This window comes from Ambystoma mexicanum, chromosome 10 (assembly GCF_040938575.1).
Source record: "Ambystoma mexicanum isolate Mex_15411 chromosome 10, UKY_AmexF1_1, whole genome shotgun sequence".
Taxonomy (NCBI): domain Eukaryota; kingdom Metazoa; phylum Chordata; class Amphibia; order Caudata; family Ambystomatidae; genus Ambystoma; species Ambystoma mexicanum.
Window position 1 is genome coordinate 278,236,711 of NC_090932.1, and position 21,511 is coordinate 278,258,221.

Sequence of the window (21,511 nt, forward strand, 5' to 3'; positions counted from 1 at the left end):
GAATGTCATAATTCCTATGTCATTCAGCAAAAGAAAATGCCAATTACATACTGAATTATCAATATGGCGGTTGGCTCATCAGCCTTAACACAGAAATCTTTTTCCACAGTTGGCACACTGTCATTTTATAATGAGAACTATATGTATATGAAAGTAGACTTCTACTAACTGACATAGATGTAGATATGTTAATTTCTTAAACTAACAAATTCTGTGTTCCCTTTTTCTTCTAGGGAATCCACACAACCAAGTTATTATCCGCGACGGTTATCGCAATAATAATGGGGACCTTGCTGTGGGCATGCTAGCAGGTGCTGCAACTGGTATGGCACTGGGATCCCTCTTCTGGATCTTTTAGGAACCCTGGAGGATCCTGTCCTCTGCCTTTGCAACTCCAAAGTCTTATTTGTTCTAAGTGTGCGCTAGTAATACTTTTTCCGAAAGTATCCCCCTCTGTCTTGTACTTTTACCTGCGTCTTCTAACAGTAAAGGAACATTTGCAATAGTTCTTAGTATGGTGTGACATCCTAACTGTTACTTAACTGTACTTAGCACAAGTGGAGATATTTATTTGCAATTTCTTGATACAGTCTAATGGAAAAAAGTTTACTAAGAAGGTAGATGATGGCTTCCAGGTTTCTGTCTGCTGTTGAGCAGCAGTATTAGGTGGACACAGCAGGTGCCATCTTCTTTAACGACCTTGGAGAGCAAACCATCTGGTTAATGCAGTAATGCTGTGCCTCCCCGTGATTGCCTCATCTTGCGGACTCTTGTTGGTCCTCAATAGGTGAGAGATGCCAGATTGGGTCCTCTGGAGAACAGTAAGGTACAGTAGCCGAGACAAGAAACCATTATTCCCATTTCCAGAGAAACCTCATAGATGTGCAGTTAATTCTGTAAAGTGTAATAAAAGTGTACTAAATCTCTGTTCATACCCTGCAGCATTGTAGTCCCCATGCTCAGCAATGCTGTTATTGCCTATAGGGGTGAGGGAGTGCAAAGGTAAGGGTTTTGTCGGTTTCTGCTCTGCACCTGGAGGTTTCATCCCCATGGGGAAGGAAATACTACTTCTTCTCCCACATTTCCATTGTTTTATATTTGCACACGTGCACTTTCTGTTGCTTTAATTGCCAGATTAAACAACCTCCTGTTTTTTCACCTGATTTATGGAGGAATACCCGTTTGCTTCTTTGAGAGCTTGCAGGTCTTCTGGCTATTTTATAGAGTAAAGCAATATATATTAATCCGCAAAGTCAATGTTTGTAAGCTTTGCCTAGTCCTTCACAGAAGTTTGGGTTTGTGGAAGGACTTAATTATGTGGGTTGTATTTGGGGTTCTGGGGATTAACTGTTTGGTTTGAAAAATGCTTTATATAATTATGCATAATTATAAAACATTGGAGGGCTTTATCCCTCCACTCCCGACTATGGGAAAGTGAAGGGCTCTACTAATTATGGGAAAGGGGAGGGTGCCTGGCCTTTCACTACAAGAGGGGTAAGGCGCTGGGTTCCACATGTAATGTGTGCACAACATAGAATTTCCTAACACTGTGAATGTGAAGATTGCGCATTCTCTTTGAGCGCTGTTTTCCTGTTTTTAATCATGATCAGTGACGGCCAAAGTGAAGTCATGTTTTCATTACAGGGAACTGAAAATTGAAAAAGTAATAAAATAGAACTTGTCATAAAATTGCTAGTTTATATTACATGCAGATTCTGTATCTGATGATTTATACTTGTTAAAAATTAATAAATACTAATCAAATACAATTTTACTTTCGGATGTCTTTAAGATTTGTCTCTTTATATTATCTTGCTTTGACAACATGCTCATATTGCTTGGATATACGAACTATGATATAGAAACACTGCTTTCAGGCAGGTTTGCCCTGCCATCAACAATGCACTACACTGCTAAAAAAACAGCATCTTTTCCTGTGCAAGTCACAGACCATTTAATAGGGACGTTTCGCTGACTTCATCCTTTTCCTGAACAACACTAAGGTGATTGTGGTGGAAGCATTTATTTCACTACAATTTTTTTTTATTTTTATGGAACGCTTCACGAATTTGCGTGTCATCCTTGCGCATGGGCCATGCTAATCTTCTCTGTATCGTTCCAATTTTAGTATATGTTTAAAACACAAGAAACCGACTTTGCTGTTCTTATCTTGTATGGTCTCAGCTCTGAACCCTCTTAGTCAAGATCACCAATATTAGGTGTCCATGTGCAAGAGGAGCAGACAAATATGACAGAAAAACAGGCTCTTTGAGCAAATAGAAAGCTGATTATTGCCTTTGATGTCTGATCTAATACTCCAACATTGTTAGTTGTTAGATGGGATGAGAACACCTCTGAAATAGGACCACGCCAAAAGGCTGGGTGCCAGAAATAAATATAGGTCGGGTTGCCAGAATGAATACCCTTTCAGAATGGTTAATAGAAGATGTCTGGGTCTGCAAGTCCATAAGCTTGAAATCACCTGGAGTTTGTTCCAGGGTCATCTTGTGTTATGACAACAAGGAGAACCCCTCATTACTTCTAGGTCTTAGCTCTTTTTCAATACATGTTTTTATGAGACATATAAGTGAAATAAATATCTGTTAATCTCAAGCGAGTGTTACATATCCTACTAAACGGTGCATGAGACACAGAGCTTTAACTGTTGTGCACCATTTTTTGTTAAAGAATATTTTTATCGCTTTTCAAAAGTTGCAAGAGTAATCATGAAACAATTTAAATTCCATGATACTGTACAACGAATAACAAATAAATAGAGGCAATGAGGCATTTGGGTGCAATAAACTGCCAGTGTGGAAGAATTCAGCCATTGGGTTACAAGAGGATTAATAGTAAAGTGTAACTAGGTTGAGCAACTTCAAGTTTTATCCAGGATTTTTCAAAACCATCTTGTTGTAAAAAAAAGAGCCTATTTTAGTTGGGTGCGTGTGTATCTTAAGACCGTGAAAAGGATTTCCACTGAAGAATCGAGGAGCAGTGACCTAAGATATAAATGGATCCCAGCCAGTTCTATATTTAGCTAAAGTATCAAAGTGTGGCAGTGATCTTCTCCATAGTGCATACATGGCCATTTTTTGTCCACCAAATATGCATCAGGGGTGCTTTTTGTGTTTTCCAATTGTGGGAAGTGGTAAGGCGTATAGCCGTTAACATGCCATTGGCCAGTTTATAGTGTGTAATGTAAAATGTAAAAATGTTGTCTATATCGCCCACTAGGATCACTAAGGGATTTAATGGTAGGTGGATGCTCACAATTTTGCAAATTAAGTTAATATTGGCCCAAAAGGGTGTGCTCCTGGGCATCGTCACTGTATGTACTTCATGGTGCCAACCCCTCCACATCCTCTCCAACAAAGTGACAAGTGTTCAGGGTATATCATATGTAGTCTGTCTGGGGTAGAGTATCATAAGTGTTCTCTGTGATTGTTCTGCATATGTATGTTTTGGCGGCCCTTTTCCAAATAGTTTCCGACCATGAGGGTGGAATAGGGCATTCTCACGCTTCCCATGACCTCATGTATCTTAGTGAATCCTTAGAGTTGCCATTGTATAATATCTTACCCATCCTTTTGTCTCTTGTCGGGTGTTTGTAAAAATATCTTGGATATTTGTTTTGCTATCAGAGAATTATGTATGTTCGACATTGCTTTTCCTCGTTGTTTAGTGCGAGTAAGGATTTTTCAATGTAGGCAAGGAGGCTTCCCTTGCCAAATGAAATTTCATTTTCTTGATTGTAGCTTTATGAGGGTATCCAATGGTACCTTAATTGGGAGGGTTTGAAAAATGTAAAGTAAAAATGGGTGTAAGGTTATCTTGACGGCCATACATCTGCCAAACGAGGACATTTCATTTTTTTCCAGCAGACAAGTCCTAAAACAGATTATGTAGGGGGACTTGAAAATGATGTTGGTAAAGGGGGTCATTGCAACATGTGAGGAAGATTCCAAGACATTTTTAGTTTTCTCAATTTGAGAGGGAATTGTGCGAGAAATTATATGTATGTATTAGGGGCTGCTATATAAAGCGCACAGGATTTGGTGTAGTTGATAGTGTATCCAAATATATGTTTAAAATGGTTTAGTTCTTCAATTTCTGCTGGCAGAGTCGATTTAGGTTCCGTCATCAGGAAAATTATATTCCGCAAAAATAGCGAGCTTGTGCATGCGAGGCACATTCCTGTTCCAGTAATGTGTTGATTAATTCTAATCCTAATAGCAAAAGGCTCTAAAGCAAGGCCAAACAATAATGGTGACAATGGGCAGCCTTGGCACGTTCCTTGATGGATAGAAATTGGGTTACAAAGCCTTTTGCTCATTTTGATGGATGTACATGGCCGGCTAAAATTTGCAAAAACTAGTCGTATACAATTGGATCCAAATCCAAAAGCAGTCAGGACTTTAAATACATATGTCCAGTCTATACTATCAAATGCTTTGATTGCATCCAACGTTAATGGAGCTTGAAGCGGTTTCTTTTTGGCAATGTCAATGGCGCCAATTACCCTGCAGACATTGTCATGGGTTTTTCATTTATCATTAAAACCAGATTGATCTGTATTTATCAGTTTTGGTAAAAGGGGGACTAGACTATTGGCTAGGATCTCGGAATAAATGTGTGCATCGTAATTTAAAACAGCAAAAGGTTGATATGCTGAACAGTCTTCAGTATCCTTGCCTGGTTTGGGTAAAAGATTAAATGTGGAACCTGCCACTGGCAGTGTGATGGTGGCCATCTCCAAGAAATGCCTTAGTGGATCGAGTAGCTGGGCAGAAAATCTTTTGAAAAGGGTTATGGAAAAACCGCCTGGGCCCACAAACATGCCAGTGGGAATGATTTCATGGCTTGTGACACTTCTTCTCCCTCAATAGGATGTTCCAGTTTATCTGCGTTTTGTAAGGGTGGGGAGTTGTGCTTGATCAAGACAGGTTTGCTGTCATTCTGGATTCAAGTCTTCTGCTTTAAATCAGGATGCATAACATCCAGTGAAACTCTCAATTTTGAAGGTTCTTCCAATTTAAAGGAGCCATTTTGTCTTTCAATCATAGTATATGGTTCCTCGACTGGATAGGTGTAGCTTATAGACAACTATCTTGTTTGTCTTATTGCTTTTGGCACAATAAAACTGCTTGGTGTATAGTAGGGTTTTGTTGTTTCCTCAGTTAACACTGTCCACATAATCCCTCTAGCACCCCTCAATCTGAGGTAGACATTGTGTGAGCCTGTTTGCTTATGTTCTTGTTCCAGGGTTGTGATTTGGTCTTCCAGATGGTCTAATTGGCATGGTACAACATTGTTACATCGACAGTATTTTTTCCGATGGGATTTTTAACAAATTTGTTTTCTGAAAAAACGAACTGAAACATGTATAGGGTGTGGGTAAGGGTACATAGGAGTAGGGGGTTAGGGAATAAAGTTAAATTAGTAGGGGAGGGGGTTTGAGGTGTGACCCCCTAAAAAAAGACTGTTGTTGTACTAACATATAACCAAATGGGACTGCATTAGTCTGTGTTTGGTTACAGGTAATTGGATGAACTCACCTCTAATTACTGTTTTACCCGCTTCCCACGATGTTTCTAATGAGTCTCCCCGTTCTTGTTTATTTGAAAGTATTGGGTAATATGTTCAGTTATTGTTTCTTCCAGTAGGTGGTAATGTAGCCTCCAAGTAGCCGTGTTAAGTACTGGGTCGTAGTTCAACAGAGCAATTAAATCAATGAGGGCATGATCTGATAGTATTTTGTTTCCTATGGTTGGATGGATTCAAGTGAGGAAAAGGGGGAGAGTTGATAGATCCTAGAACGACCTTTATGAACCTGTAAATAAAAAATATAGTTGTTGATGTCTGAATCGAGATGTCGCCAAGAGTCAACCAGTCCCAAGTCTGAGATGCCCTTTAGCAGAGGTTTAGAAGAATGAGGGTGGCTTATCATTGTGGCTGAGGAGATGTATTTAATGCAGTCCATTACTGTGTAAAAATCCCCTCCTAAAAATAATTCCCCTATTGTGTGTGCACCATTTTTCAATGAATATTCTCCACCATTATGTGCATGTTCCTAGGCCACATGAGATGTTTATCCATGAAGGAACTGAGGTACCAAGGGGGTACATGAACTGTGTCTGTGTGGGTGTATTGGGGACATGCTGGTCAGAAGCATTTCACGGAGTGCCCTGGCCTTAGCCATACTTTTGCAAAACATCGTTATATTTTCCCCATTCTCCACCTCAAAGTCGAGTCACCGAACTTCCACACTCGACACCGGCCCGGAGAAGAAATCGACCGTTGACAGCTGCATGATGGATTTGGGTCTCGGAAGGCCTCTGGCCTCGGCCCTGCAAGTAGGGAGAGTGGGGGGTGGACATACTCTACACTCTTTGGTATATAGGTACATTCTTATATATTCCTACACTTATCAGCCCGCTGCCACAAGGTGCATATGGAGGGTACCCCTTTCCAATTCTGCCCCAAGTGCAACCGCAAGTACCCTTGGGTTGACAGACACGCCACGTGCAATCTCTGCTTGCCGAGGGACCACCCCGAGGCGAACTGCAGAGAATGTAGTAGGTTTAAACCGAAAACACTTAAGGACCGTTCGATCAAGCATTGGGCCCACCACGCCAGGCGTCAGGAGGCCATGGCAGCGGAGGGCGCCTTCAGCGATGGCAGCGACGCCATGCTTTCGGACGGCGAGGGCAACGTGGCGTCGAGACAGCCGAGCGCAAGTACCTCGGAAGGTCGTCCTGCAGGGCGGCTATGGGGAAGACCCCGGCGACACAAGCGCTACCCATAGCACTTCCACAAAGCACATAAAGTCCAGCCGAGACTCGACGCGCACGTCGAGTTCTCGGAAAGAGGCACATAGAGAACGGTCCGAATCGGTGTCCTCTGGGCGTTCTCGATCTAGATCACCGCATGACTCCAGGCAATCATCCACTGTTGCCAAGAGTGCCTCGCTCCCCAAGGTAACGGAAGTTCGATAGTCGGAAGATGAAGCTGACTTCCATCCCCAGACCGCACTTCAGGAGTCGGCGCCCGCAGACCGCGTAACGGCGGCTCCCGATTCCCTACCTCCACGTTCGAAAGATAGGGAGACTACCCCCGAACCTAGACGCCAGGCGTCGGAAGGCTCCGAAGGGGCAAAAAAGCAGGGAAAACAATCTTCCACCCACGGGGAGGGGGAAAAAACAACAAAGGAAGTAGTCTCAGCCTCCTTCCACACCTCTAAAACTTTCCACTCCACATAAACAGACAGACAAGTCTTCGGTTATCCCAAAGACCCCTGCTAAAACCAGTAAGTCTAGTCAGGATAAGGCGGAGAAAGTTCCAGAAAGGGTCATTCCCAGTTCTAGAGAATGGTCTAGTGATGACATAGACAGGGTTATGTCAAGGATGTCATCATTGGCAGATTTTTAAGCAAAAAACCCTGAACACTTTCTCTCTTATACTCCCGACGGGTCAGCACCCTCAGGCTCTAAGGATCCAATACCTCCAAGTAAGAAGTCCCGGTTTGAAGCCCCAACACAGTCTTCGGGCCCCTTCTATATACAGCCCTACTCTCAATATCAAGGGGATACATGCTTTTGTGAGGATCCAGATTTGGGCATGTTGGAAGAGCAAACTGGTACGGGCTACTATGGGGATGATGAGGACCAAGAAGAGGAAGAGGAAGACCCTGAAACCTACAGAGTAGACTCCGCGGTAGAGAAAGAACCCCCGGTTACCGGCTCCCCTGTCGACAATCAACCTCTCCTGAATGAAGTTCTGTCCCGAGCGGCAGAACACTTCCACATTGACACCCAGGGTGCTCAAGAAGAGAGGGACTTCGCCGAGGAGTTAATAGGAGAAAGGAGACCTGTTGCGCAGGCCATCCCTATCCTTAAGGCTATTCAGAGAAGAATAGACCCTTCATTTGTAAATCCCAACCTCACCAAGGGCAGTGAACCCAAGGATTGAGAAACTTTTCAGGACAGCACAATCAGACACACTATACATAAGGGGGCATCTGAAGCCGGACTCCCTGGTAGTTACAAACACCCGTGAGAGGGCGGGAACACCCTTGTCATCGTCCGAAGCTCCTCCTGACAAGGAGAGCAAGAAACTATATGGTTTGGGCAGGAAGGTAGCCTCCACTTCAGCCTACCAGGCAAGGATTGCCAACTCCACCACCCTGTTGGCCAGTTACAACTGCCACCAGTGGGAAGAAGTCGCGGCACTCATAGACTCCGCCCCAGAACCCTTAAAGAGCCAATTGGCACGAGTTTGCGCGGAGGGAAGAGCCGTGTCCGGTTGCATTTTAAAAGCAACCTTTGAGGCCGCGGATAACGCCGGCAGATTGATAGCAGAAGGGACTGTTATCAAGAGACACGGTTGGTTACGGCAGTCTGGATTCGAAGCTGAAACCCAAGCATCATTGTTATATAAACCGGTGGAGCCCGATCTGTTGTTTGGTAAGGCGGTCGAGGATGAGCTGAAAAATGCCAAGGACGAGTATGAGACACTCAAATCCCTAGGCCAACTAACCAATAAACCCCCTAATCAGAGAGGGAATGGCAATTTTCGTTGCCCACGCGGACAACATTCCCAGAGAGGATCTAACTATTCCCAGGGGCAGGGTACACCATGGAACAATAACAACCAGCAGTCTACCCAGGGTTATGGCAGGGGTAATAAGAGGACGTGGAGAGGCAGGTAGGGGCAGCCCCAGTAGAGGCGGCGGCATGCCTCCACCAAAACAGTGACGCTCTGTTCAGGGTCCCTTCTCATGGAACCCCAGTAGGGGGACGCATTTCCAACTTCACCCAAGCTTGGGAAGGGATCACATCAGACAGATGGGTGCTGTCCACAGTATCCGCAGGGTACTGCATAGAACTGTTAGAGCGTCCCCAGAACCATCTTCCACAACAAAAAATACATTCTTTGGACCACCAGGAGATCCTCCTCGAGGAGATCGTCAATCTGCTAGCAAAGGACGCGATAGAACTCGTCCCGGGACACCAGGTAAACAAGTGTATTTATTCAACTTACTTCCTTGTGCCAAAAAAAGATTTGACAATGCGCCCAGTATTGGATTTACGGCCTGCAAACAAGTACGTCAAGCCCCAAAAAGTTTGCATGACTACTCTCCAAGAGGTAATCCCCCTCCTAAAAAAAGGGGGATTACATGGCAACATTGGACATGAAAGATGCCTATTTTCATATTTCCATGTTCCCAGCTCACAGAAAGTACTTGCGCTTCAAGGTGTACAGTCGGCACTACCAGTTCAAGGTACTGCCCTTCAGGATAGCTTCGGCTCCAAGGGTATTCACCAAGGTACTGGCGGTGGCGGGAGCACACAATCCTGGTGTACCCTTGCCTGGACGACTGGCTCATCACGGGGGAGACCCCAGTAATTTGCAGGACAAACATTCAAAGAACGCTCGACCTCCTCTTCGAATTGGGCTTCTCAATAAAGTCAAGTCTGGTGTCAAGCACCTCCAAACAGTTCCTAGGCGCTATCCTAGACACTCAAGAGGGGTTGACCTTTCCATCCGAGGAAAGAATTCGGAATATACTACTGCAAATTTCGCATTATCAGGCCGGTCGCCAGATAACGGTACGCAAAGCAATGCATTTGCTGGGTATGATTGCGTCATGTATTTACCTGGTCCCCAACGCACGCCTGCGCATGCGTCCCATGCAGGAATGGTTGGCGAAACAGTGGTCTCAGGCAAGTGGTCAGTGGGACGATCTAGTGGTAGTTTCGCCAACACTTGTACAAAGCCTTGAAAGCCTTCACTGGTGGACAAGAGAAAATCTGTCCAAGGGGAAACCTTTTTACGATCCCGAGATACAGGCGGTAGTCACAACCGATGCATGCCTGACAGGGTCGGGAGCTCACCATCTCCACCATCTCCACCATACTGCTCAGGGTCTCTGGTCTCACTCAGTGGCCAGGAATCATATCAACCTACTAGAGCTTCTGGCGGTATTCAGAGCGCTTCAAGCGTTCGAGCCCTTCCTGCAGAATCTGTCAGTGCAGATCCGGACGGACAGCACTACAGCCATGTTTTACCTGAACAAGCAAGGGGGGACTCGTTCGCCAAATCTGTCCAAGCTTGCCCAGAAAATTTGGATATGGGCACTCAGACGGAACATTTTCCTGTCATCTCAACATGTTCCAGGGGATCTCAATTCTCTGGCGGATGCTTTGAGCAGAGACTCCCTTCCAGAGGAACACAAATGGTGTCTATACAGAGAAATCGTAGAAGATATCTTCTCTCAGTGGGGTTCCCCCACTATAGACCTATTTGCCACAAGCGAAAACAGACAATGCCCAGGATTTGCATCCAGGTTCCCCCAACCAGACTCCCAGGGGAACGCCCTGTGGATGAACTGGTCAGGGATGTTTCCGTACGCTTTTCCACCAACTCCCCTCAAGGTGGTTAACAAGATGAACAGAGAATCGATGACGCTCGTCCTAGTTGCTCCCATGTGGGCCAGACAACCGTGGTTCCCACACCTACGCAGACTAGCAGTGTGCGAACCCATCAGACTCCCAGGCTGGTACAACCTACTGTCCCAGCACCAAGGGCACAAGGTGCATCCTCAACATAACTCATGGAACCTGGCAGCATGGCTCCTGAGGTCATAGAGTTTGGACATCTCAATTTACCACAGAGATGTATGGACATCCTAAACAAATCTAGGAAGCCAAACACGAGGCACTGCTACTTTGACAAATGGAAAAGATTTGTTATCTGGTGCCAAAATAAGCAAATCAACCCGGTTGATTGCACTCCTTCAACAATTGTCACATACATGCTCCACCTACTGGATGCAGGACTGGTTTTTAACTCACTAAAGGTACACCTGGCAGCTCTGTCAGCATACACCACCTCCCATAACAAGGTGTTGTGGTGGAAAGTACCAGTAGTTAAAGCCTTCATGGAAGGAGTAAAGAGACTGCACCCTCCTATTTCAAACCCACCACCAGGATGGGACCTTAATGTGGTGCTATCTAAGCTCATGGCCCCCCTTTCGAGCCCATGCATGAAAGCAGTCTCAAACACCTGACTTATAAAACGGCCTTCTTAGTAGCAATTACATCTGTAAGAAGGGTCAGTGAAATTCAGGCTCTGTCAGTGCAAGATCCTTTCTTTACAGTTCATAAAGATAAACTGGTTTTACACACGCACCCTAGGTTCTCACCTAAGTTTATTTCTAAATTCCACGTGAACCAGTCCATCGAGCTTCCGGCTTTCTTCCAAGACCCACAGAGCTCGGCTGAGGTGAAACTACACACCCTAGATGTGCGTAGGGCGGTCCTCTACTATGTAAACAAGACCAGACCGCTAAGGAAAACAGACCAACTGTTTGTCTCCGTAGCTACAGGCAGAGAGGGGGGATCACGTCTCTATAGGTGCCATCTCTAAGTGGATTATTAACTGTATCCAGCTGTGTTACTCCCTTTCTGAAAAAACTCTGCCTTTCACGCCAAGAGCCCACTCTACAAGAGGCATTGGGGCAACTCTGGCTTTCATTGCAAATGTACCCCTTGACACCATTTGCAAAGCAGCTTCTTGGAGCTCTATTCACACTTTTACTCAGCACTACTGCATTGACACCCATTCCAAGACAGATACCCAAGTGGGACAAGCGGTTCTAAGACATTTATTTGCTCATGACCCTTCTCACATCCCACCTCCTTCTTCAGGTACTGCTCGCTAATCTATGCACAGCATGTGATCTAAGCAGATCCCACAAGCCTCAGAAGGGATACATTACTCACCGTTATCATATTTCTGATGCTTGTATCTGCTTAGATTCACATGCGACCCACCCTTCCTCCCCTCTGAGAGAAGGCGCATGGATGCTTGTAGTCTTACCTTTCTTTCTATCTGCTTGGATTGTCTGTACTCACACTACTCCTCATGCTACCTCATGTCAGAAAAAATACAATCTGAGGGTCCTACACGCGTGAGGGATCATGGGTACAGTGGATGTCACACTAGGGATAGTATTACTGGCACGCCCTGTGTCGACGCCCATTTTCTAGTTTCGAAAAACAAACTGTAATACTCCGCAGCTTCCACTAGATGTCGGCCTATGCACAACATGTGAATCTAAGCAGATACAAGCATCAGAAATACGATTACGTTGAGTAATGTATCATATATATATATGTCCTTTTTACTGTTATATCAACAGTCGTTGGAGGAGCACTCCTCGGTCCAAACAGAAATTCAGGAAACCAAGTTACAAAAATCTTCCACTTTATTTTAATTGCATAAAATCCTCGCACATTTTCATGGCAAAATAGTGGTTCTCCCAAAGTGCTTGGCGCATCCTAGGTGGAGTTAACGCGTTTCGCGGGCTTCCGTCCGCTTGTTCACACGTGACATATACATCTCCCAAACAATCTATGTTGCATGTGTTGGCATACAGGATGCTGGATCTAGGCCTGTTTTTTTCCAAATGTCGTATAACGAAAATGAGCTGAACGCCCTTATTCTGAAATTTGATTCCAAAATCCCATATTAAAATCAAGCGGGACATAGTGTAGGGATAGTTGGGGGCAAGGGCGAGAAGCACGAGGAAGGGAATAAAGAAAATGTAAATTCATAGAACATTGTTGAAACCTAAATTTGAACAAACAACATAGAAGGTTATACGAAACTATAAACATAGAATTCATCTTGCATTTGTACAACTTGGCATTCACTAGCTTTAATTTGTTCGACCAGTTGGGAAACATTAAGGCAACTCGAACAAAGGTAATACTAGGCTCAAGAACAACACCATCACTGTCTTCAAATATGTGAAGGTGAAAAACAAATTGCAGCATGACCGGATGTATCCTCTTTACACATCCATTTCCACTCAAAAGCTTTTCCTCAAGGAGAGTTGTCTGTAACCTGGGCTCCCCAGATCCTTTTTACTATGACTCCTATGACCCCTAACCATTGACTATGCTGAGCGGGACTGATGGAGATTGTTGTCCTAAACATCTGGCGAGCCAAAGGTTGAGCTTGTAACACATTTGTCTGAATCCCACAAATCGGAAGTGCTTTTATGAACAAGAGGTCCAGTGTGTGAGGAAGAACTAGTGGAGGATGGATGATCATCCAGTCAGTAATTCTTTCATTTTATAGTATACGGAAATAGCATTGACACATTTCTTTCAGTTTCAGGGATAATTCTATGTTCAAACAAGGTACGGCCAATCGCTACGTCAATATGTCCGAGGATACAGTGGTCTATGCAGAAACTAATACTTATAAACCTGATCTAGCTAGATGGTTTAGATATATTTATATCACACAATGAGATCTCAGGTCATTATTAACAATTGCTTTTTACCGTTATCAATCGTATACCATTCACCTAACTTGCCCTCTAACAGATCCAACTATAACTAAACCCTTGTTTGGTGGCTATACCTAGGTTGCGCTGATGTGCCGCTTATCTACGGTGAGGGAATAGGTCAAGAAACTGGCCCTATCGCTATTCTATTACAGTCACTGTTTCCATACATTCTAAAAAACATATGTTTTGCAAATGAAATCTATTCCACTTTATTATTTTTCTTTGCTTAGCATATACAAACAATAAACCATATTTGTCTAAATTTGCTCTCATCGGTTATTAGACCGGGTTTCATCAGTGTTCCATTTTGACATTACTGGGTAATGTAGTTCTAGTTCTTATGTTATGTTAATTAAAATAACTTTTCATACTCTACAAGGAGAGAGAAACCTTTTTACCAACCCAGTGGTCTATTTCTTCAAAAAAGTCCAAATCAGGCCTACCGGTTTCAATGGTATATTCTATTTGACCATTTCCTTCAGGGCCACAGCACTATCTTGTGTGCTGTCAAAAAGACATAAGAGGGAGAATTTTCTCTGACGATTAATCACCCTATCTGTAAGTGTTAGAACGGGGTGAGGGGTTGGGAGAGACATATAACATTATTTAATACATCACTCTTTATTCTTGATGGTTCATAAACTTCAAATGAATTAAGTTCAGGTAAAAGTTCCTTACCCTTATTTTGTTTGTGCCAGACTCAAAAGTCAGTATGGGTAAGGCAACCCATAATTTTCCCTCGGATGCACTTGCATTTTGCATTCCTGTTCACCCTAGGGTAATATGATATTATCAGTCTATAGGGTGCTTGAAGAGGGATTCTGTTATAAGTCCATCATTATTTTCATATTTAGTGCATGATTCAAAGAGTTGTGTGTTAGGACACACCTCGAAATACATGTGCCCAATTATTCCAAACGAAATGGAGAAATTTTCGTTTCAGACGAGTCGGCAAGCATACAAATATTCCCTTTTGTGTGTAATCTTATTGTATTTGTTTATTTGTAGTGCGCACCTTGCCCCGGGGCATCTGGGCGCATGTTTAAAGGCAGTTACAAGTTACAGCAGTAAGATACAATATACTTGTTACTATTTAACAAATTTACAAAACCGTACAAAACACCTTATAACGAGGAGAGGAACAAATCTAAATATACAATATAAAGACTATATATAATGCGCAGTCGCTGATGGTAATGACAGATGACAGGGTTATAGAGAGGAGGCAAGGGCATCCTGTTCATGTAGCCACAGTTTGGTTTTAGCTTTGAAGGAATGGAAGTAAGGAACGTTCCTAAGAGCATTAGGTAGGGTGTTCCAGAGTTTAGCCGCGAGGACTGGGAAGCTCGACCCTCCGGCTGTCTGAAGCTTGTAACTAGGAATAGTCAGTGTGTAGGATTTAGGACTCACCTGGGAATCAGGGTGTGGGTGGAACAATAATCCTTCTTCCCCCAAAACGGAACGGTCTGCTTTAGTGTAGACAGCCCGTGTCGTAAGTCTTGTTCATAGCCGCTGCATCCGTATTCGTCATGATGTTTAATGCGCATGCGTGGAGACAGAGGGACAGACAAACGCGCTGTTGGATTCCATACCAAAACGGCAGCGCCATCTTTTAGTATCTCTTTATCTCATTATGTGTATACAATCACTGCTTATTGATGGTGGAAATTCAGGTCTCCCCATATCGTATTGGTACCTGGACAGTTTCAAAACACATCATCTGAGTCTTGTCCCGTCGGGGCATATTTAGATGCGGTTTTGCATGTTATGGCTCACTTGTTGGAAAATAGTTTTTTGTTCTTGCTTTTATCATGCAGGAAGCCTACTTACTTTTCTTTAAGTCTCTCGGCTTTGCGCATTATTCGGGACAACGCCGTTATATACAGTAGTGTTCTTGCGGATTTTGGTAGAACAAGTGTGTTCTTCATTCTGTTCAGATTTCTGTAGTCATGAAATGCTTGTAAAATCTAGCACCTAGATCAAAAGTTACAATTACAAAATTTAGATTTGAGCCTAGAATTTTTCAGATCTGTTCACTATTATGCAAAGTAGTTCAATTCAATCAAAAAATATATATAAAAATGTATATATATATTTAATTCCATCAAAAAACAAGTAAGGGGCAAAAAAAGTGTTTATTGAATTGCTCTCTTCTACTGGTTCTACTGTCTTAGTCATAATGTAGTGCCATCGGAAACCTTGTTACTACTTAAAAGGTCCCAAAAAAGGTCTGTGAAGAGACGTGTCTCTCAAAGCACACCCAGTCCTGTAATTGTTCATATCATGTATACAATGCTCTTTACAGAAATAGATGTCTAAGTTATCAGAGGAGATGTGGGCCTACATCCACATATAACCGTACAAATTCAAATCTGTTGGAGTCAGGCCCAAGTCTATTGTCTGTTAGTTGTTCACAAGGTGGCCCGGGTTTGTCAAGTAGTCTGTTTATTAAGGCCGAGAGTATCCGTTTTCAACCGGAAGATCCATAATTGCTCTCGCCTATATAGTAGATTGTGTAGATTCCCACTGCTTTTCGGTATGCCCACTTTTTCAATAATGGTTCAAGTAAAATCTGTAGGGCCATGATGTTTCAAAATAAAGTGCTCCACCATTGGGACTGTCACTTTTATTGTACGAATACACGAGCAATGTTCTACCAATCAGGTCTTGATGGGACGTGTTGTCATGCCCACATATTGCAGGGTACATGGACATGTAATTAAGTAGATTACATTAACGCTGTTGCAGCTCGTGAAGGTTCTTTGGATCCAGGGGTATCGCCAACCAATATTGATTGTTACGGATCTGGCTGTGTTTGAGTACGCACTGCACTGGCCACATGGTGTGTGGCCTGTTGGAGCTAATCAGTTCCACAGAGTGTTCAGTTCCTGTTCCTTGTACGTGTGTATTAGGGAATCATGTAGATTTCATCTCCTTTTGATTGCAAATCTGTTTCTCCAATCGTGAATCCCCGACATTGAGAATGGGCCAGAGCCTGTGAACTTCTTTTCTGATCTTGTTAAACATTGGAGAGAAACTGAAGGCTACTGTGATTTTATCGCTGGACTCCGTCCTCCTCCCAAGTTGTTCCAAAGTGGTATCTATAGGAATGTTTTTGGCTCTTTTTTGAGCATGTTTTAACGTGCGTTTTGGATAATCACAACATGATAGTTTTGCAGTTGGGTAGCCAGATTGTCTGTCATAATCAGCCATTCTGGAGCAGTTCCTCCGGTGTGTTGGTTTATTGAAGACCGTGCTGGTAATTTCTCCACTCCATATTTTTAGAATGTGGTCAAGAAAATGGATGGATTCTCGGTTCTGTGTCTCAGTGCAGTTTAATAAACTGTTTTGTTCATTTAGCCAAATCATGAAAGTCTTTAGGTCTTCTTTGTTGCCATTAAACACCATCAAGATGCCGTCAAGGTACCTTGACCACAAATCAATTTTGGAAGACCAGGGTTTGGAGGTGCAGTAGATTACTCTCTCTTTGAAATCTGCCACATACAGCAAGTTGGCCAGGCTGGGTGCAAAAGTCGCACCCATTGCAGTGCCTGATGTTTGCTCGAAAAAAGAATTCTTGTGAATTAAATAATTTTTTGTCAAAGCAACTTGGGCTAGTTGCATAATTAAAGTGACCGCTGTATTGATAGGGGATCCATATTTCTAAGTACCCTTTCTATCACTTGGAGAGTTGCCAATCCTGGTGTAAGAGGACTCTATATCTAGAGTCACAAGTAACTGTGATTCTGGATTGAAGAGACGGTTTCTGGTCATGTGCAAGACTGAAGTTGTGTCTTTTAGATAAGATCTCCTTTTGCAGAAGTCGGCAAACTGAGACAAGGGTTCTAAAATGGATCCTATGCCCGAGACGATCAGTCTCCCTGGAGGAGGGATTTTTCCTTTGTGTACCTTAGGTAAGGCATAAAAGGCAGGTTTTCTTGGTGTTTTTGGGTTCAGAAATTCATATTCCTTGGCACTAATAAGTCCTTCTGCTATTGCTTCCTCCAGGATGGGTATTATAAGTTGGCGTATATCTTCCATGGGGTCACTCCCAAGTTGTCAATAGCTTGTGCGGTCTCCAAGGAGGTCCAGGACCATCTTTCTATACTTCACTTTATTCATAATGACAGTAGCTCCCACTTTGTCTGCTGGTTTTATGACGATATCGTCATTATCAGTCAAAGATTGTAATGCCACCTTATCTCTTCTCGACAAATGATTATAGCCATGCTCCTGGTTCTGTACGAGATCTTCCAGTTTTTTTATCAGCGCTTTTTCAAAAGTGCTCGACTCAGTGGAGATACCATTAGGAGGATTTACCCTTAAGGTTGGTTGCACTCTTCTCATCCGCGGTTGTTTATATTACCAAAAAATTGTTTCAGGTAGATCTTCCAAACGAGTTGTGCTATCTCAATTCGGGGCTGGAACGGATCATGGGTAGCGTAGGTAAGAACGACAGGCCTTTTTCCAAGAGCCTGTATTGATCTTGATTTAGTGTATACTTAGATACATTCATTACCAAGGACATCGTATTGTTTTTTTTTTTGGTAACACTGTTTATTTGGATTTTAACAGCAAAAACAACATAGACATAAACATAGGCATTCATCAAAAAATTCACGGCAGTATTGTCAGTGAAAAAGGAGACACAGGCATAGAGATAACAATGATACATCCGCAGAACAGGTAATAGATGGCAGTTCTGGTTACGTCTCATGTCTTTGGGTTAGGAGAGTGGGTAAAGGGGAGAGCAGGGGGGAGGGGTTGTGTGCTTCCTGAGGTGCCTGTGGTATCCCGTTAGATGTCCATAACAGTGTCTCTGCTAAGTTATCTCTAGGTATCGTCCCAATTTGGTCTGTCACAGTGGAGGATCATTCCATCCGCAACCTCAGCTCCACGTAACCCGGGGTGATTTGTTCTGCCATTGTGCTTGCCAATGCCCTTTGCTCTTGTTCTTTGTTTTCCCCTGTCCTCTGTGAAAAAAGGGGGGAATTGGTTTCCATTCCTATTGACATTATTTTGAGCTGCAAAACCCACATTCTTATTAGTTTGGTTACTTGTTGATCCATTTGTACTCAATGTACTAGGTCTGCTGCCATCTGAGCTACCACTAGATAAGGTCCAGTTGTTTGGTTTAGGGTGAGTGGTCTGAGCTCGAGTCTTACTGTAGTGGTTGAATTGTTGTCGACTTGTCGTCCCCATGTTCTTAGTTTGATCTTCATAGTATGCTTCTGTAATGTACGAGTACACCCTTTCTTGAGAAAAAAATAGCGAGGTCTTTCTTCAGTTTTTGCATTTTTGTATTCAAATTGAATTCTTTGAAATCTTTCATGGACGCAATATATATATGCAAATAACAAGGGGGGTCCTGGGAGACTCTATGCCAGATATGAGTCCTTTTTACAAGAGCCTTACCCAGAGTCTTTAGCTCACTATCTTTCACAGAGGAGAAATATCCCAAGTCTCTCGTAACCAGGACTAATGTCTGGCAGAGGGACTCCCAGGACCCCCCTTGTCAATTTGCATATTTAAGTAACTTTGGGTCTCACCCTAAGTTTCTAGGGGAATCCAGACATGGACCCCTTGCTCACTATTCTTAGAGAGGCACAGCTCCACCCTACTGATGAGGTCCATCCAGACCGAAACACATATCTGGGGTTGCTGTTGGTACTCTTGTTCAGAGGATAATTGCCTAGCATTTCGGTGCTGGACTGCCCCAGGGCAGGACAAAGACTGATATGTTTGGGATATTTCTTTTCTGTGAAAGATAGTGAGCTAAAGACTCTGGGTAAGTCTCTCGTAACCAGGAATAATGCCTGGCAGAGGGACTCCCAGGACCCCCCTTGTTAATTTGCATATTTAAGCAACTTTGGGTCTACTGGACTACTGTAACAGCCTCTATCTTAATCTGCCTGCCTCCACTCTCCGCCCTCTGCAACTCATCCAGAACAGGACTGCGAGACTTGTCCTTGGCCTCAAGCCCAGGGACCATATCTCTCCAGGACTGAAATCTCTACACTGGCTCCCAGTGGCTGCGAGGATTAAGTTCAAAACCCTCTGCATTGTCCACAAGGTCTTCTGGGGCCTGGGGCCTAAATACCTTCAACTCTCTCTTCCTAAATATCTTCCTTCCCGAGCCCTTCGCTCATCTGTCTCCAACTCCCTCAGGGTCAGCCGTTTCTCGAAGCAACGAGCTGGGGGTAGATCTCTCTCTGCGGCAGGGGCCTCCCTCTGGAACAGCCTTCCTGCCTCCCTGAAACTTGAGGAGAACCATCTTCGGTTCCGGAAGCACCTCAAAACCTTCCTCTTTGCTTCTGCTTTCTCTCTCCCTCTCCCCTGCTAAATTCTTCACTGAAACTGCACTGAACCTGCACCTGGGCCACTCTCACCGACCTCGGTCCTTGGCCCAGCCACTCTTCACTTGCACTGCCTCCCTGGCAACCCCTGCACTGCGGGACTGTCACTGCATCCCTACAGCTCCCCCCTCCCAGCACTTGTCTGCACTTACCTTGCACTTGCCACCAGCTGGCCCTATTTATTGATTTATTTTTATTCTACTTACCCTGTTCAGCACTTCCCCCGCTCCCCTTCCCCTTGCACTTTTTCCCTTCCCCCCTACCCCTGCACTTGCGCGATCTGAATGACACCTGGCCTAGTAGGATCGTTGTCTGTCTTCCCCTTGTTCCCCCCTCCCTGCCTCGTCGTGCTTTGAAACACTTGTGTATAGGCGCGTTACAAATGCAATATCATATATCATACCCTAAGTTACTAGAGGAATCCAGGCGTGTACCCCTTGCTCACTATTCTTATAGAGGCACAGCTCCACACTACTGATGAGGTCCAACCAGACCAAAACAGGTGTCTTGGGTTGCTGTTGGTACTCTTGTTCAGAGGAGAATTTCCTAGCATTTCGGTGCTGGACTGCCCCAGGGCAGGACAAAGACCGATATGTTGGGGATATTTCTTCTCTGTGAAAGATAGTGAGCTAAAGACTCTGCTGGGTAAGTCTCTCATAACCAGGACTAATGTCTGGCAGAGGGACTCCCAGGACCCCCATTGTTAATTCACAATATATATGTCATATATATTTATGACATATATATATATTCTGGAATGGTTCCGCTAATGGAGACGATGATTTTGTGGAATGACTTAACAGACAAAATAGATATTTTCAATTCAGGAACAGCATGAGAAATAAGGAGGTGAATGTCTTCGACATTGCCATATATCATCACTATGGCACGCTTTTTAGTCAAACCTTTTAGTAAGGAGGCAGGCAGTGTAACACTTACCTGGTATCCATGGGGATGTCGCTCAGCCAGTTCTGACCTCTTGCGACCTCGAACCCTTCCCTGGAGTCTACTCGATGGAGACTGGGCCTGAAACACAGGATTGGTAGAGTTTAACTCCCTATTGTCTCTGTGTGCTTGAACCCCTTCTTCCCCGGGGTCCAACCCTTACCTTTGATCCACAGCTCACCTTGTTTTCTTGGAAAGTGTGCTTTCCGTCCTGCTTTCAGCGCAGGGGCGCGTTGATTGATGCAGGCTCGTTGCTGCCTAGTTACTTCACTGGCAAGAGTCCGACAGGTAAGTATAATGAGTCTTTTGAACAGTTCTCTAACTTCGTTCCTTTCCTTCCTTAGATGATGGCCGGCTTCCGGGGATGGCGACGTGCTGCTGAGATGAGTAGCGCTGAAGGTGAGTGAGAGTGCGATGTATTGAACTGAGTTCTTTTTCTGTGTCTTTTAGGCGCCGCGCCGTTTTCAGCGTGGATGCCGGTAATGAAGAAGAAATGCGGTGAGTAAGCACGGTATGCAGCGCCTCTAGATGTTTCCACGCTAACCTGGAGTGTCTTTTCCCTCTTGCAGATGGATGAGAAGATTCGGAGACAGAGTTCCCCCAGAGCGGCTGAGATTCAGGTAAGTGTTTGAAGCTCGTACAGTCTTTAAAAATAAGCGAAGATTTGCTGAATGCTTACTAATGCCTTTTTTCTGTTCTTTTCCCTTTTCCTTAGGAAGCGGCGTGCCGGGATGGGAATGACACCGCCGAAGATGCACGCAGAACAGAAGGAGCGATGAATGATGGGCAGAAGCGCCACAAGGTAAGGCTGTTCCTAACGGTGTTCTTGTTCTTGCAGGATCTGAGA

The 21,511-nt window shown here is 44.0% G+C and overlaps 1 protein-coding gene and 1 non-coding gene across 5 annotated transcripts in view; one reads left to right on the forward strand and one right to left on the reverse strand.

Moving 5' to 3' along the window:
* PLEKHB2 (pleckstrin homology domain containing B2) overlaps window positions 1-1,774 on the forward strand; it is a 754,336-nt gene extending 752,562 nt beyond the window's left edge. For all 4 annotated transcript variants that reach the window (XM_069617849.1, XM_069617848.1, XM_069617850.1 and 1 more), the window contains exon 8: window positions 234-1,774. In XM_069617849.1, the coding sequence (XP_069473950.1) occupies window positions 234-358 (125 nt within the window). In that variant the 3' untranslated portion in view covers window positions 359-1,774. The remainder of the gene's footprint in view (window positions 1-233) is intronic.
* A 271-nt stretch (window positions 1,775-2,045) lies between these two features.
* On the reverse strand, window positions 2,046-2,151 carry LOC138496842 (U6 spliceosomal RNA). The gene has a single exon (XR_011278308.1). It is a non-coding gene; the product is annotated as a U6 spliceosomal RNA (small nuclear RNA).
* Window positions 2,152-21,511: the final 19,360 nt, after the last annotated feature.